The 17,981-nt window shown below is 40.6% G+C and overlaps 1 protein-coding gene across 7 annotated transcripts in view; it reads left to right on the top strand.

Annotated features, from left to right (window-relative positions):
- The window catches only part of PTPRF (protein tyrosine phosphatase receptor type F), a 549,550-nt gene extending 532,512 nt beyond the window's left edge, over positions 1-17,038 (top strand). For all 7 annotated transcript variants that reach the window (XM_081946120.1, XM_081946118.1, XM_081946119.1 and 4 more), the window contains 9 exons: positions 1,304-1,423; positions 2,806-2,960; positions 4,177-4,462; positions 6,637-6,815; positions 8,439-8,565; positions 11,525-11,650; positions 11,901-12,055; positions 12,720-12,855; positions 15,455-17,038. In XM_081946120.1, coding sequence (XP_081802246.1) covers positions 1,304-1,423; positions 2,806-2,960; positions 4,177-4,462; positions 6,637-6,815; positions 8,439-8,565; positions 11,525-11,650; positions 11,901-12,055; positions 12,720-12,855; positions 15,455-15,523 — 1,353 coding nt within the window. In that variant the 3' untranslated portion in view covers positions 15,524-17,038. The remainder of the gene's footprint in view (positions 1-1,303; positions 1,424-2,805; positions 2,961-4,176; positions 4,463-6,636; positions 6,816-8,438; positions 8,566-11,524; positions 11,651-11,900; positions 12,056-12,719; positions 12,856-15,454) is intronic.
- Positions 17,039-17,981: the final 943 nt, after the last annotated feature.

The raw sequence follows: 17,981 nt of genomic DNA, 5'->3' as shown, positions 1-17,981 counted from the left end.
AAGTTGGATTGGACTAAACACACTTTCCCCCAGCCCTGGAAGGATCCAGCCCAGCTTCACTGATTACAGGTTTGAAAATGCAACATGGCTCTGCCTGCAATCAAACTACACTTTGAAGTTTGAATTCCCCCCCCTCCCTCTGACCCACATGTACCTTTTCCAGCTGTTTCAGAGAGGATTTCAAGTCTGCTCTTGCCTTGGGTCCTCTGAAGAAGCCCCGCCCAAACGAGCGCCCTCTACTATGAGGCAGGAGAACTGCGTGCTTCACCTATGTCAGGAATTTTTAGGCTTTTAAACCTTGCTTAACTCTGCTCGAGTGATCATAAAATGCCTAAAGTCAGACTAGATGAGGCATGCAGTTCTTCTGCCTCATAGTAGAGGGTGCTTTTTTAGAGGCTTTTTAAAACAGTTAAGCAGAGTCATCCACGATGAGGCAGCAACTAGCTCAGCCTGACCTCAGCTCTTGCCTTTTTCCTTTTACATTTTTTTTCTTTTCATGATGACAGTGGTGAGGCTGTGCCTCCCCTGCCTCACCTGACTGCACATCACTGCTGTGTGCACACAGACCAGACATGCACTGGGCTTGTAGCAAAGGGATGAAACCCATTCCACTCCTGAGCTTGTTGCTCTTACTCAGCTTCTTAAGTTTCCCTCGGTCAAGCTCTCTTGCTGTCAGTCTCTGTTACGCAGCTGCAGTATCCTGCACATGTAAAGCACTGCCCTTCCTCTCACAACTGATACCTAGGAAAAATAAGGCTGGCGACCTTATGCCAGGAACCTGAGCAGAATCCCAAGCAGAGGATTACAGGTTGGAGGCAGGCTTCCCGTATTCACCCTGAGAAGAGGATAAATGAGTATGCTTGTCTACAGATACCAATCTTTCCAAAGAGCAGGGAAAGGACAGAAAATTATATGGAAAGAAATTGCTTTTGAATTGACCATTTCTCTCAGTTTCTTTCTTTTATAGCTATTAGCATCCTTGCTTCTTAGCCCTGCCTCTGAACATCAAGTATCTTTCTTTGCTCCCTGCCTGGTCATTTAGCCATATTGGTCTCATAAAAGGAGGTGTAATATACAACAAAAAGTATTCAATTTCTCTGTACGTCTTGGCCAAATGCAATCTGGGTGTTTTGTGTTTCTGTATTTTATTCCCAGATAGGTCCTCTTCTGACAACCATTAAATTCTAGTAGATACAGGTAAAATTTGAGAATTGCAACAAGAGAAAAGTATCAATCTATGTTGTGGAACCCAATGAAGGCTACATTCCAGGGATTATCCATTAATGTGGAGGTTTTATTTCAGGTGAAATGTGATCAGTACTGGCCTGGACGTGGTACCGAGACCTATGGATTGATCCAAGTGACTTTGCTGGATACGGTTGAACTTGCAACTTATACAGTCCGAACATTTGCCCTGTACAAGGTACTGGAAAAAGGGAGGAAATGAGTTATAATGGATGGATTTTTAAGAAAGAGGAGAAGGAATTACATGTTTAATAACTAAGTGCAGCATAGATTTAAAACAACATGCTACAATCAATTATAGCATCATAAAATAATATAAATAAAATGGCCCATGACATATAATAAGAACTCATTAACAAAAAGGCTGATAAATGAAGTAGAAATTCGAGCCTCACAGACAGTGTAATCTTCCTTACTTCCCAAAAACATATTCAGCATTTTTTTCAGCATCAGTTTGAAAAGAATGGAATTGGAAGGCCAATGTCTTGTACATACTGTGTGTCTTATAAATATGTGCATCACATGCTTTAGTGGCGCTTCATGCATTTCAAGTCTGCAGTGCAGGCCAAGCATGTTAACATATATTGTACAGATCTCTTACCCACTGAAATTGAGACCAGCAACTACATCACTAAATGGCACAGCCATAAAGTGAGACATCACATGACCATGCTTAACTTATGTCAGTTCCAGCTGCCCGTTGTGGTTAAGCTTCCTGCCAGCTCCCCCATTGATTTTGCTTGTTGGAAACTGGTTTGAAAAGTCTCAAATGGTGATCATGTGACCACGGTTTGCTATGACAATGATAAATATGCCAGTTGCCAAACATCTGACTCACAATCAAGAGATTGTGGATATGCTTCCACAGCCAAAAGTGTAAAAACTGGTCATGTGTTTCTTCTTTCAGCATAGAGGTAACTTACAAATGGTCACTAAAACCTCAATCAGTAAATGAGGACTATCTGTAATTCAATATGTAAATAGCCTGAGGAATATTGCATTTAAATATTTAAAAGCAGTTCTTCAGATATTGTCAATCCTACTAGGTAGACCAGGAAATCAATTCCACTGGAAGACTGAAACTATTTTTAATTAGATCGACTATAATAACAGAATCTTATAACTCTGACAGTACTATACTTCATCCTGTTTATGCTTCAGTGAATTAGGGAGTCATGTGCCTGAGCTACTTCTGAATGTTATGCCTTTGGTCTTGACTTCAAAAATGTTTCAGCCCCTTTTGCCTTAGTAACAATTGCTGCACATCTCCGTTAAGGTCACCTTCCTTACTCTCTGTACATATGGTATTCAGAATTGCATAAGGATTCATATTATAGACACAAGAAAATTCATTGAACAACAAATCACAGCAAGGATCCATAAGAATATTGCTTAAAAATAGAACTAAATGATACAATAAATAAGCATGTGGTAAGAGAAGATGTACAATAATCTTGCATGTTGAAAAGACCTTAGTACTCTAAGGTACATGAGTTCCAAATCAAGGAATTCATCTACTGCCCATTAATTCCAGCTAAAGTATTTCGGCTTTATCTGCAGAATGGCTCCAGCGAAAAACGGGAACTGCGACAGTTTCAGTTTATGGCTTGGCCTGACCATGGTGTGCCAGAATATCCTACTCCTATTTTAGCATTCTTAAGACGAGTGAAAACATGCAATCCTCCAGATGCTGGCCCAGTGGTTGTACATTGCAGGTAAGGCTGATTCTTACACATGTAAATCGGTGATGATGAACTATCAGGATAACACGATAGAGAAAAACTATAAATCTCTGTCTTTGGGGATTGTTGTATATTTGGGGATTTATAGGCAACCTACTGCTGCAGGAACAATAGTATTGGCATTCCAATTCCTCTGCTAATATATACAGCATTTTATAGTCAAAAGTTCTTAACCCACTGTTTTCTTTAAGAAACAACCACATTAGAAACATTAATATTGGAACTTTAGAATGAAATTCTACATATGCATCCAATAGCACAGCTACTGTACACCTTCTCACTGAACGTGTGCACATGTGAATCTTCACAAAACATGCCGTTATTAGCATATTTCTCATTTAAAATTGAAACATGACAACAAATAAAAATCTTACTAAAACAATAATGTGAAATATCCCAAAAGCGGACAGGTACATGGTGGTTAAATGTTTGTGACAACAGAAAAACATATTGGCATCACTTTGCACATACATAAAAGCACAAAACTGCAGGTATTATCTAAGTATACAGATACACACTATTTGCATGCATAGTGATAAATTCTTATGCTGCAGTCTGGAGCTAAAAAAGTGCTTCAGCCATAAACTTTAGTTCACTAGGAATTGGCATCTTATCCAGCCAGTGATTTATCTCTTGCAGCTGAGTGGGAACTATTACTGAACAAACCTCTTCATCATTGCAGCTTCCACAAACTCCTTAGAAACGGTATTTAATGTTCTCTCTTCATGCTCTGGTTCAGATGGGAGTCATGTATAATTAACAGATACTCTCTCCCTATTAAAATCCTGTAAAGAATTGCATATAGGCAGCTGCAAGGAAATGTCTTGCTGCGGAATTCTTTCCTGTCAGATACCATATCTGTTCCTTGTTGAAGGGTTGTCAGTTGTTTGTCCCATAAGGACTGCCATCACTAAGTAAGATTGGGTTACATTGGCCGTCCCACGGTAAGAGATGCTTACATAAGATAGGGCATAGAGTTGCTCAGCAGTTCAGCATCCTAGCAGGTTATACTTTATTTCCAAGGTCAATCTCTTTCCTATTGGAACTTCTAATAATACTGGTACCTTAAATATAAAGATGACCTTGAAAATAAGCTATTCTTGCGTCATACTAGGAAAATAATCAGAATATCTAGAGCTTTGCCACTGTGCAGAAGCCCAATTTCGTGCTTTATGCCTTGTTTTTACAGTGCTGGTGTAGGCAGAACAGGCTGCTTCATTGTAATTGATGCCATGCTGGAGAGGATGAAGCATGAAAAGACAGTGGACATCTATGGGCATGTGACATGCATGCGCTCACAAAGAAACTATATGGTGCAGACTGAGGATCAATATATCTTCATCCACGAAGCCTTGCTAGAAGCAGCCACTTGTGGAAACACCGAGGTGCCTGCCCGCAATCTCTTTGCCCACATCCAGAAACTAAGTCAGGTACCTCCAGGTGAGAGTGTCACAGCAATGGAACTGGAGTTTAAGGTGAGTAAAAGATTGTTTTCAATTTGTACCTGTGCATGCAAAATCTAGAGCGCAATTATAGGATTAGATAAGATGCTTGGTTGTCATTTCTCACTGACAATGTATTCCTGGATTGAAGGAAGATAGTTTTCTAAGTATAATGGTCCTTTGGTGGATTTCTACACTGTAGAGCAGTGGTTCTCAACCTGTGGGTCAGGACCCCTTTGGGGGGTTGAACGACCCTTTCACAGGGGCCGCCTAAGACCATCGGAAAACACTTATTTCCGATGATCTTAGGGACCGAGACACCAATTTGATGGTTGGGGGGTCACCACCACATGAGGAACTGTATTAAAGGGTCGCGGCATTCGGAAGGTTGAGAACCACTGCTATAGAGAGTATTAAAATACATTTGGATGCAGACTTGTGTGTCTTCAACATTCAGTATCTGTCCTGTACTGATAAGCTTCTAGAAAAGTATATATCAGGGCTGTTAAACTTGTGGCCCGTGGGCCAGATGTGTCACGCATTGACCATGCCCAGGCCCGGTTTGGCGAAGGGGAAAAAAGTTGCGATACATCACATTTGACACCCCTGGTATATAGGAAGGCAGATTAAAATGAAGTTCTCAGCATCACTAACAGCTGGAGCTACAGTGTATCCAGAACCCAGTGGAAATTGAGGTGTTCATGATATCACTAAAAAAAGCTTACCTGGACATACTTTTTACTTTAAGCCCTTGAGAAATTAAGAACTTCCAGTGCCTCTTGCCTTCATGGTCACAAATGTCAGTGCTTGTTAGCATTTATTGCATCTGTAGTAGTTTCATGCCAGTATTTCCTACGGCTTTGATACTGGTTAATAGCTCTGTTAATTCTCTTAATATGTTTATTTGCCCAGAAAAGACGAGGTGGCGGATAAAGTTTCAGATTTAGACATAGTTTTAAAGTCAACCGAATTATTTATTGTGCAAGCAACAGAAGGCAAAACCAATGCCAAAGTATGAACTCCTCACTGTACCTCCATTTACTCACCCCTCTGTTTCTGGGCTTAATCCTCTCTATAGCCAGAGGAAGGAGTGAATGAGTAGCTGTTCTTTTTTCCTATAAATACTATTCCTATGAAAGAGTAGCAGGAGCAAGCGCCATCAGCACTGCTGGGTGCCTAATTCTGCTTTAATGAGAGTTAGGAGACGGGTGCAAGATTCAGCAAAGTTTCTTCTTCCTTCCATTATTACCATTCCCAGAGAGCAGAAAAGGAGAGAGAGAGAGTACAAACACTGCTGCTAAGGCAAGAGAGCCACCAATACTCATTTTTATACCATTTTCTGTTATGATAAGAATTGATCTTAATGTCAGTCTACCATTTCTAAGTGACTCCTGCTATTAACAGTTAGCAGTGATAAGAGCAGGAACATAAAGCCAGGGACTTGACAGTAGATTTCAACAACTGCCAGAGATACAATACAAATACCACCCCTGCCTCTAAAAGTGACTTGGTCTTAGGCTCAAAAATCACAGACGGGTGGAGGAAAATGCTTCTAAAATCTAATCCAGAATCTCAGTTTGACTTTGCCCTAGATGAAAAGCAATAGAATTTCTCCTGCCTGCTTTCCGGGCATTTCCTTTGTGATGGAGCACATGGGTAGTTTTCTGGCAAATAAACTTCCACAGAACTCAGAGCAGGAGCAGCCAGGCATGTGGATATTCATAGATCTTCCTGTATCCGTTTAATGTAAGGATTGGGAACCCTGTGAAAATAAGGAGGTGGCTTTCGGCTGTTTGGAGGGCATTGCGCAATCAGTATCAGACCGTATTGCCGAATAACAATATTGTGCAGTGCTGATAAGTGTGTAGATCAAATTGGGGCCTGTTTTCATGAATTTTTAGATGAGCAAGATGTGTTGAGATGCTCATCTAAAAAATATAAAGTGGGAATGCAACGGTTGTGCTTTCCAGTCTTAATGATACAGCGGCTCAGCAAGAAATTCTTAGATTCTTTCCAATATGAGCAAGAATATTCTCCCTGCTGGAATGCATGATAGTGACTTCTTACCTAAACAAGTTCTATCATCTCTTCAGGTAATCTTTTTTTTCTGTATTAAGTGTGAAAAATTGTACCTGATGTTGAGGGACCTGTTGCTCCTGGAGTGTTGCGCCCGATCTCTCCTGCCAATTTGTCACTTCTCTTTACAGCTCCTTGCCAATTCCAAAGCACATACCTCACGATTCATCAGTGCCAATCTTCCATGCAACAAATTCAAAAACCGCCTAGTGAATATCATGCCCTATGAATTGACACGGGTTTGCCTGCAGCCAATCCGGGGTGTTGAAGGCTCAGATTATATCAATGCTAGCTTTGTAGATGGTTACAGGTAAAGTATGCCATCTTATTCAACGTCTGACTCTCTTTTGTGATGTTCATTCCTGCTTCTTTAATTTGGACGCTTTAGTCAAGCAATGCTGAGACGGGAAGAGCAGGCGTAATCAATCAGGTTCACGGCACCTGTATTAAGCTACTTTTTCTTAGTGGTTTTCTTCTTCCTACCTTTTCATTTCAAGCTTTATTATCTAGTTAACTGAGAGATACTGGTTTCAGCGTTCTTAGTTTCCCTGCAGCCAACCCACTGTAGGCACCTTGCTGTATAATTCATTCGCCAACACATGCACATCTTATTTGTCAGATCTCCTTCCAGCACTGCAATACAAGCAGATAAGCCCTTTCCTATCACTTGAAAGGTTTGATGCAAAACATGTGGCCCAAGGGGGAAAAAACCAGGCTGCAGAGCAGTTTACCTACAGTAGAGGACTCAGAGATATTTCATGAGATAATCATTTCTGCGTGAGGGGAAGCGTTGACCTTTATTTTATTATCTCTCCCCCCTCCCCCCGATATCTTACGGGCTGCAAAAGCAGAAATGAATTGGCAATATGAAGGATGACTTTAAAAAGGACATAATGGGCAGAGAGCTAGGAACATGAAATAAGTTTTCATCCCACAAGAGTGAAGAACTTCAGCAGATTTCTGAGCTGTGCTAAAGCTAGAAAAGCAGAAGAGTTACTGATGATGACTCAGCTTCATATCCTGCCATTAACCCTATGAGATGCCACTTTATTTTTTATTTATTTATTAAGTTTATATACCCCCCTCTCACCAATAAAGCAGCTGTAGGTAGTGTGATACACTTTCACGTATGTAGTGCTAAAACAGGAATGTTACTATTGAGAGAGGACTATTGAGTGCCTGCCAAACTGGAGGAGATAGCATTTCATGTCTTACCTAAACTGTCCCTGAGGGCTCCCATTTATCTCTTCTCATCCTTCTATTTGAAGTGAGCAATCATTCTCCACCTTATCAAAAGGGATCAACTGGCCCAAGGTGCTACTGAAGCTGCATTTTTATTTGTTCCTCCTCCCCTCACCCGCACTGTGCTCTCACCTTTTATGATGTCTTATAAATCCACCGTGGAGCAGCTTGCATCTCTGTCGTCCATCATTACAGCTATCCTATACCAGATTCATTAATTTTAGCACCACTGGAGAGATTAAATGAGTGAGGCGCCTAAGGTTATATATACAAGGAACTGTAGTGCCCCATAGTGGTAAAATAAAGGTATCACAACCTCAGTTATAGATTTGGCTGGATTTGCATCTTAATGTCACCATGGAATTTAGATCTCTATCCCTGACTTCACAAGACTTAGATTCCCTATGCATGCAGATGTTCAGTGATTTCTAGTTTTTCTGAACCTAGATTTTGGGGTGTTAAATCTCCAACTGTGTGACTAAAATTTTGGCAGCAAGATTTCACCAAATTAGTAGTACAGGTTTCCTGCCGTTTTGAAGCGATAAATGAAAATAATTGCAACATGTGCCCTAAAATATTTAAGAAACTGTCAAAGACTGCCCAAACCTGACCCAGATGTACGTTACGGTCTCCTTCCCATGCCAGAAGTGCCAGAGTTAGTCACTAATCTGAACCCTTTGATATCTTACAGACAACAGAAAGCTTACATCGCCACACAGGGACCTTTGGCTGAGACTACAGAGGATTTCTGGAGAATGCTGTGGGAACACAACTCCACCATTGTAGTGATGTTGACAAAACTGCGAGAAATGGGGCGGGTTAGTATGTTCTAGGCCCGTGATGGCGAACCTATGGTACACATGCCCAAAGTGGCACATGGAGCCATGTTGCCTGGCATGCGTGGCACCGCCCGTTCCTCTTCTGGGTTTCTGGCATGCATGTGTGTGCGATAATCAGCTGGCCTTGTGGCTGGCATAACTAAATGCCGAAGGCACATGGAATGCTGTTACTTTCCCACCAGAAGTGGTTCCTATTTTTCTACTTGCATTTTTACGTTCTAACAAGAGATTTGTATTGCAAAACCTGATCTTCCATGAAGAGATTTATTGTCTTATTATTTATTTAACAAATGTTTATGGCTTCCCAACTTACACACAGGGGACTCTGGGTGGTTTGTAACATTAAAAATCCTCAATATAAAATCCAACTCATCCTCCATGGCAGCAGGAACACAAACAAACCACTTGATTGGCTCCATCGCTATTCAGGGGCCTAGTGATAAAACCACATCTTCAGAGGCCTTTTGAAAAAGCAACAAGATGAGGGCCAATCGGAATTATGTTTCATAGGAAAGGAACCACCACTGAGAAGGCCCTTTTTCATAGTCCCACCAGATATACATCTCTAATAAATGGGACCCACAACATACCCTGCCTTCCAGTCCTGGTGGACTCATGAACAGATAATTCAGCCATGCTTTCCCTCATTAGAACAGGTGAATCAATAAAAGGTAGAGAATGTAACACAAAGCCTTTGTAGCTGATACTTTCTTCTGGATTCCTACCCATGTCTTGAGTGGCCAAAAGTTCTGTCCCCTGAAATCATCCGAGCAAGCTCTCAGCCTGCATTTGTCAGGGTTGGCCTCTCCTTATGAGACTTGCCTCAAGTACTAGATCTTGGAGAAGGGAAACCTTGTAAAGTAAATAAAACCAACCAAGTAAATAAAATTGTGCCTATTGTTGATACATGGTTACTAAAGGAGCATAAACTGGTAGATAGGCGGAGGAGATGAGAGGAAATAGTAGTAAGCATTAGGAGCTGCTGAGGAAAGAGGAGGTAGGGGAAAGCCTCTACTACTTATCGAACACTTTCTCCAAGAGCCTGGAACATCTACTTCTCCAAATCCACTTGAAGAAAACAGACAGTCAACTTGATCACAAACAAAAGACAAAATAATACTAGGAGCCACTTAGGCCCTTAGGATGATGGTATCTTCTCTTGTCAGCCTCTGCTACCATTCTGTGTATTTGTCTCATTAAATTGAGCATTGAGAGCCTCCAAAGCTGGCAGAGAAAAGTGGCTATATCCTATAGCATAAGTGAAAGACAATAACCCTTTGGGGCAGCCTTCAGAAAAAGCAAACAAGTAGAGGAGACTTTTACATTTAAGCAGGAAGGAGTTCTTCTCAGACATACAGAGAAGTGAGGCGATGCCTGATCTTCTAGTTAATCAGGATACTCTTGATTTAGCAGCTACTACTCTGTCAGTATCTCCATCTCAAATGGATATAGCCATGCACATTACTGAAAAAAAGTATTGATCAGAGAAAAATGTTAAGTTGCAAACACTGCTTTTTAAGTTGCTCTTCAGTACACTTAAGTCTGTATGATCCAGGACGGTTGATTCAGTGGTTTGGAGAACTTCCTTGTACTATATGGATCACAATAAGCTCCCAACCACAATGAATTCAGAAGTTTTTCACCTAACACATCATTGGCATGAAATCCCGCATGGGTTACAAAGTGGAAAAACCATGGCTTGTATGGTTGCTTTTATGGTAAACTCTTCTAAAATTCAAGCTACACTGAGTCCTAGAGAAATAAAGGGCTGCAAAAATCTGCCACTTAGGAAGGCAGAAAATCATTAATGTCCCATAAGTAGGAAGAGATTGACCAAGATTAAAGGCCACCACAGATGAACAGCATCAAGAGAAGATTGAATCCGTCTCATTCCTGCCAAAACATTCTGAAAAGGCTTACCATTATTGTAAGAATGTTGGCCAACCCTAGCTTTTGGGTGGTTCTTCAGTACAGCTTTATGTGCCAAAAACTGGAAACTTCCTTAAAACTGTAGATATGACGGTTGAATTTGCTATCGTGGATTAGGAGTATCTAAGAAAAGTCACAACCAAAGAAATATATACATAGCACTCTCTTGGAAAACAATTCTAAATGAGGTCATAGAGTTACTGGCAGGAAAAGTCAAACGGAAGATTGTGGCAGATTAAAGTCAAGAAAATATTGCTGGTATGCCAGTCAGCACATTGACACCAGCCATATGGAAGAAATGACTTCAGTAGTACATTTTGTAACAACAACAGAAACTCATGAACATTTCCCCGCAACTAATGACTATCAGTGTGGCATTTTTTTAGAATTTATTTGAGCAAGTGGGTATGATAGCCATGTTTCTTGAAAATATAGAAAAATAAAAGTATTGCAATAGAGAATGTGAAAATTTAAGGCAACAATACTGGTGTCGACGTGAATAGAAATAACAGGAGGGAGATACAGATTTGAGAGTTAAACCTCAAGCTATTTTGTTCACTGTAGGTCTCATTCATAGAATTTTGTGGTCAGGGATGATCCATTAATACCCGAGGCATATGAGACATCTGAATTTTTAAATGTAAAAATTTCATGCGATTTTTCTCTGCATCAATTATGGCAAGTTTTAAAGCCTAAAAATACCCTTTCTGACACTACTGATGACCACACAATGAGAAGGTTCCGTTGAAGCAATAAAGCCTAGGAAACGTTGAACTGGGAAAATAAATGAGAGTACAACCTGATTGCTTATTGGAAAGTGTTGGAGGGGTGGAGAAGGAAAGAGCTATTCAAGGTGAAGCTCATCAGTCATTTCCAGCCAGAAGGGAGGCGTCATTTATGAAGAAAAGTCTTATACTGTCACTTTTGAATATGAAAGCTTTTGTGCAAGTACTACTATATTGTTTGCCACTAGTGAATTTTAGCTTTTTTTTTCTTTTTTTCTTTTCAGGAAAAATGCCACCAGTACTGGCCAGCAGAACGCTCTGCTCGGTACCAGTATTTTGTAGTGGATCCCATGGCTGAATATAACATGCCTCAATATATCCTTCGTGAGTTTAAAGTCACTGATGCTAGAGTGAGTATTACACAGCATATTCTGAATTCTTCAATGTTGTTTCCATCAGTAACTGCAATTCCCTGGTACAGAAGGGCATTTATCATCAGGCATTGCTTTATTGTCCTAACAGCCAGTGACATTTTGGGATAAAATACTGTAGCTAATATGCTCAGATTTAACTTACTCCCCTCAGTCTTCCCAGGAACTAACAAGCAACACTTTAAGATGAAAGCAAGTACAATGACTTTACTCTCTTTTCCACAACTAGGATGGGCAATCAAGAACTATCCGGCAATTCCAGTTCACTGACTGGCCGGAGCAGGGAGTACCAAAAACAGGTGAAGGCTTTATTGACTTCATTGGCCAAGTACATAAAACTAAGGAGCAGTTTGGCCAGGATGGGCCCATCACAGTGCACTGCAGGTGAGTTTGGGCATTAAGCTATTTCTGAAAGCTCATTTAGGGATAGGCTAATGGTGGGGTGAATTAGGTTGCCAGGAAAGCTGGAGAGCTTCTGATGTCACTGTTCTGAAAGGTAAATGTTCCCCTCCCACATATCTGGTAGTCGTTCCCGACTCCAAGGGGCGGTGCTCACCTCCGTTTCAAAGCCGAAGAGCCAATGCTATCCAAAGACATTTCCATGGTCATGTGGCTGGCATAACTAAATGCCGAAGGCACATGGAATGCTGTTACTTTCCCACCAGAAGTGGTTCCTATTTTTCTACTTGCATTTTTACGTGCTTTCGAACTGCTAGGTTGGCAGAAGCTGGGACAAGTAATGGGAGCTCACTCCGTTACACGGCACTGGGGATTCAAACCGCCAAACTGCTGGCTTTTCTGATCAACAAGCTCAGCATCTTAGCCACTGAGCCACCGCATCCCTTCACTGTTCTGTACACGGAAGCATTTTAAGAATGAAGCCAAGCAAATGGTGTGTTTTAAGCATAAAAGTGTAGCATGGCATTTGAACTGAAGCTGTTAGAATGCAGCAGGTTTCTATGTGAAGTTGTGAGCTTCTGGGGTGTCAATCGCTTGCATGCAATCCGAGCTGGGATCGTTACTCATTTACTCTTTTCCTTGTACATAGTGCTGGGGTCGGACGTACAGGGGTGTTCATCACATTGAGTATTGTACTGGAGCGTATGCGCTATGAAGGTGTAGTTGATATGTTCCAGACGGTGAAGACCCTGAGAACACAGCGACCAGCCATGGTGCAGACAGAGGTAAAGCTACTTGCCATGCTATTTCCTGCCTTATAATGGAGGAGAGTGAAACTTGAACATTCATTAGATCAGTGGTTCTCAACCTTCCCAATGCCGCGATCCTTTAATACAGTTCCTCATGTTGTGGTGATCCCCAACCATAAAATTGGTGTCTCGGTCCCTAAGACCATCGAAAATATGTGTTTTCCGATGGTCTTAGGCGACCCCTGTGAAAGGGTCATTCGATCCCCAAAGGGGTCCCAACCGACAGATTGAGAACCACTGCATTAGATGAAAGTGGAGTGAAGCTCTGCCTCCCAATATGAGAAAGCTAATTCTGAAAATAGAATAGTCTAACTCAGGGGTGTCAAACTCATGTCACAGCAGTGTCACATAACATATCGGGACTTTTCCCCCCCCTTCATTAATATGGGCAAGGGCGTGGCCAACACGTGACGCATCCATCCCGTGGGCCAGGAGTTTGACAGCTCTAGCTTAACTTGTCTTCTAATTGACAACTATTGGTCTTGGTCTTGTTTCCAGGATGATATATATAGCGTTATATGAACCATGAGATTTAGAAGGTTAGTAAGGTTAGTTTAAAAAATGTTTCAACCAAACTTTTGTAGCCTATTTTTAAGCATATAAGAGGCACAATGAGAGAAAGCAGCTGTTTTGGCCAGTTCTTCAGGTGCTGGATAGAGGAAAGTTACTGGAACCCTGTGTGAACTGTTACAAAAAAACAGAAATAGTCCCCACCATTTTCTGGCTGAAGACCTGCCAACTGGTGTTTGAATAATGCACTGGAAAAACAGGACAAATATATAATTTGATTTTAGTAATTTCAAATGTAATTGCAATTAACAATGCAGTTATTTTTCAGTCAGGTAAGTTCTAAAACTACAATTACGTAATAGTTAGAGGGCAATATGCCACCCAAAGTCCACCAGAGTTGTATTTAAATTTAAATAAATAAATAAAATACTCAAGGTGTTCAGGGATCGCATGATGCAGGAGTGTTATCAGACAGTGCATGCTTCAAAGTAAGTTTCTTCATATTCTGCACAAGACTGGGAAAAGATGTTGCTGTTACAAGAGGCTAATCAACAATGAATTCGTTCTTTAAAGAATCACCATTCTTTCCAAGTCCTTTTTGAAGCATTCACAAATCCCAAACTGACTTCATAATCTGCAAAAGCTGGAACAAGAGATACAAACAGAATTTTTCAAAAAACCACTCCAGCAGATATTTACAAGGGATCAACCAGCCCTCTGTAAGTTCATCTAGAAAGGCAACGTGAATAGCATTGCGTTGTGAATAATTTAATGATATCCAATCAGCCTGCCAGACCTAAAGGACAGCTGAAGCCCCAGAAACCACTCAAGTGTTTTGCCTCTTTACATGACAACAGCAATCCAGTATTTAGTCCAGAAAGACTAAACTCTTTTTGTAAGACAATTTGCTTCTGATCTACACACCTTATTCCCAACTGCTACTCTTGATATTGTCTGTCAAGACAATCTTTCCTTTTCAGTGGGTTGGATGGGAGAGAATAGATCTTCCAGTCTGTATTTATACCTATAACAAATGCATACCAAAAAAGGTACTATAATTTAGTAGTAAACAAATTTTAATGTGAGGTGGTTAAGTGTAAACGCAGCCACAAATTCTGCATAATTGAGTTTTCTGTATAATCAAAGCAACCAGTTGTTTGCCATTAAACCTACAGATTCTACTGGGAATTCGTCTTATTGCTTGGCACTTTGAGGTGTGATATATAAAAAGATGAATCTGATATTTCATTTCATTTGGTATAGGATCTAGCATCAGCTTGGTATTAGTTATCTTCTGTGTGTGTTTGTTTGTTTGTTTGTTTGTTTGCTAGTTAGTTAGTTAGTTAGTTAGTTAGTTAGTTAGTTAGTTAGTTACAGGGCTTATAAGGCCACATGTCTCATCCAATGACTAGGTGACTTATAGAAATCCACAGAACTTGGTTAAAACATAACCAAGGGGGAAGAGGCAGGTCTTCACCATCTTCTGAAGGCTAAAAGATTAGGGGGTCTTTCTCAATCTCCAGTGGGAGGTTGTTCCAAAGGATTATGGTGGCCCCCAAAGAGGTATGCCTCCAAGGTCCATCAAATAGCAACATTTAAGGGATGAGACATGGAGCACACCCACCCATCCTAATGTAGTATGATGGGCAGGTACACTTAGGTAGAAACAATTCCACCTGTGCCATGTATGACTTTAAAGATGATAAACAGCATCTTGACTTCTACCCAGAAAGCAACTGGAAATCTGTGCAGCTCACACAACAATGATGTTACTTGAATGAACTACAGAATACCCAAAATTGCACTTCATTCTGAACTAGTTGCAGCTTTGGGGTGGTCTTCAAGACCAGCCCCATGTAAGCGCATTGCAGTAATCCAAATGGAAGGTGATCAAGGCGTAGGTGACTGTAAGCAAGATCCCCCAGTCCAGAAATGGACACAATTGTATCAGGTTGAAGTGCAGAGCAAGACCTCCTCTTCTTAATTTATGAACTATGATGTAATAGAACAGTTGACAGCTACCTTTACAACTTGGCACTGATTTTTATTTTTCTCCCTTTTCCAGGACCAGTATCAGCTGTGTTATCGGGCTGCTCTGGAGTATCTTGGCAGCTTTGATCACTATGCAACGTAACTAATGCTTTCAACAAGTTGCAGCAGGAATGTCTAAGTGCAGAGACGGGTTCTTCCCAGCCAGCCGCCCATTTGTTAATCCTTCTGTGCAGATGCTGCTGTTGCGGCAACAGCCTCCCCATGACCAACCAGTTTTGACCACAGTATTTAGGTACATTGCCACCATGCTAAAAATGGGACCATCTTCTCACATTTCCAAGCACCAGATGGATTTACGTTAATACCTACACTCCTTATCCTCCTCCTTCTCCCTCCCTCCACCACCCCGATAACATTTCATGGTGAGGGTCACTAGGTGGAAGGGACAGAATTTTTTATATATGTAAAATAGTTAACTAGCCTTTTATATCTTTTCTTTTTTAAAAAATTATTTTGCAAGTCTTAATGTTTTGCTCAGGCAAAACAGGAGAATAGAGGTGGTGGGGTTTGAATTTTCCTTTGCTTTCCCCCTCTCCCCCCCCCCTTTATGTTGTCTCAACCATAGTGGCGCTGCCCATTTTCGGGCACTCCCAGGTTAATATTAGCACCTGGCTCATAGCTCTGGGATCCTCCAACTCCCTCTTCAGTCCTTTGTAGAATATTCATTTCCACAGAGTTGGAGCCAACCTAATGATTACTTCTAAAGTCTTTTTTTTCCCATAGGCTTGTCTGTCAGATGGGGGCTCTAGCAGCTAGATCAGATGCTTGATCCTATTGACATGTGTCCAGTGACCTCATATATTTCAACAGATTCCATATAAACTTTCTAAGGGAAAGAGAGACCCACTGCCCTCAGAGCTTGTCTTGTTGAAAAGGGAGGAAATGTGGCATTGTTGCCACACAGTCAAGTTCTAAAAAAGGGACCTCACCATAACATTCCTTTATTTAGTCCTTTTTGTGCCAATAGCATCCTAAAGTGTGGTTACATAGAAAATGTGGCCAACCGAGTGTATCAGAGTATTTTTCCAAGGTAAAAGAGCACAACTCTGGAAGGCCAGCCTTCCTGCACAAACAGCTCCCGAATGGGGGTGCCTTGGCTATAGGAGGGGGAGAAGAATTGGGGGTTTTCAAGTAAGGAAATCACTTCTTACAGGCTGGGTTTGGGTCTAAATCTTGCTATCCTGTAAACATTTAAAAGTCATTAGAATGCTGTTATTTTCAACTATGTAAAGATGGTTTAATTAACCAATGTGGCAAGACTACTGGAATTAATTTAATGGTACTATATATTATTCCTCTTTATTAACTTACACTTGCACTAAAGGCAGGAAGATTACAGCCTTCTCCCAGGTGCATAGCTCTAAAAATAAAGGTGGTGGAAAGGTCTCTAACTGTATTATCCAATGTATCCAAGCTGCATTGAAATCAACAATCCTGGGTGGTGATGTTGGAGAGAACATTCATTTTTACCTTGTGATAGCATAGTGCTGTAGGGGTCACTGTTGTATACAGTCTGTTTTCTATTTGTTAATAAAGTTCTACAGCATCATTGCATAATTCTTGATGTTAATAAATTTGAATAATCAGGTTTCCTACATATTTGTTATGCTGTCTTTTATTTGGAAATAAGTAAAAAGATAAAACACTCAGGAAGAAACTCTCCAAAACTGTAGTTGTGGAAGAATTAATTGGACCTGTTCTTACAGTACAAAGAGGAATTGGAATAAAAAAGAAGGGAAGCACTCTTATTGATTGGGCTGTTCCCAGGAAAAAAAATCCTTTGTCTCTCCTAGGCAAAATCCTTTACATATCTATTAACCTACCACTACGTTGTTAATCAGTACATATCACTTAAATGCACAGAATCTATGCACAATTGAGGGACTTTTTCAATAAAACCCAATCTAAGAAAGTGAGCTGAATAAAGAAGAGTTGGGACATTCAAATACCAAAAGAATCCACCGACGTTGCAAAATACTGATTTGAAACAGATTTGTTATGCTTGCAAGATTTCTAAAAAAAGCTACTTAATGATTTTGAGACTTGAGTAGTTAAGTACTTAATTTCCTTATTGTTATATTTATGTAGTTGCCCTAGATTTGCTTTAGCAGGCAGATGTACTTTAAATACATTTTCTTCTCCATTAGCATTCATAATTACTAGTGCCAACTTCAATCAGAACTCATAATCCTGAAATTTATGAAATAAATCTATATTGTTTAGATTCTAAGCATTTACAGAATGTATTTTTCTGATCCCGGTATATCCATGATTAACCCTCTCCCCCCACTCCCCAAATCTAGAATAAAGTTATAAAGATTAGAGGCTCCTGAATCCCAGGGTTAGGTTTAACTTTCAAAATTACAAAACACCTGGGAATCAAATTACCACCTGAAATACCACCTGCACTATAAAGGGTGAGCTGCATTCCTCCTTTAGAATTTGCTTCCCAGGGAAGCACTACTGACACTGCTTTTGATCTCTTTTCAAGGCCTCTATCTTTAATATACTAGAATCTATCATTTATCTTGGTTCAAAGA

The sequence above is a fragment of the Natrix helvetica genome (genome assembly GCF_964273705.1).
Source record: "Natrix helvetica genome assembly, chromosome: 3".
Classification (NCBI taxonomy): domain Eukaryota; kingdom Metazoa; phylum Chordata; class Lepidosauria; order Squamata; family Natricidae; genus Natrix; species Natrix helvetica.
The sequence above is the reverse complement of the archived record's forward strand: the minus strand, read 5'-3'. Positions and strand labels throughout refer to the sequence as shown.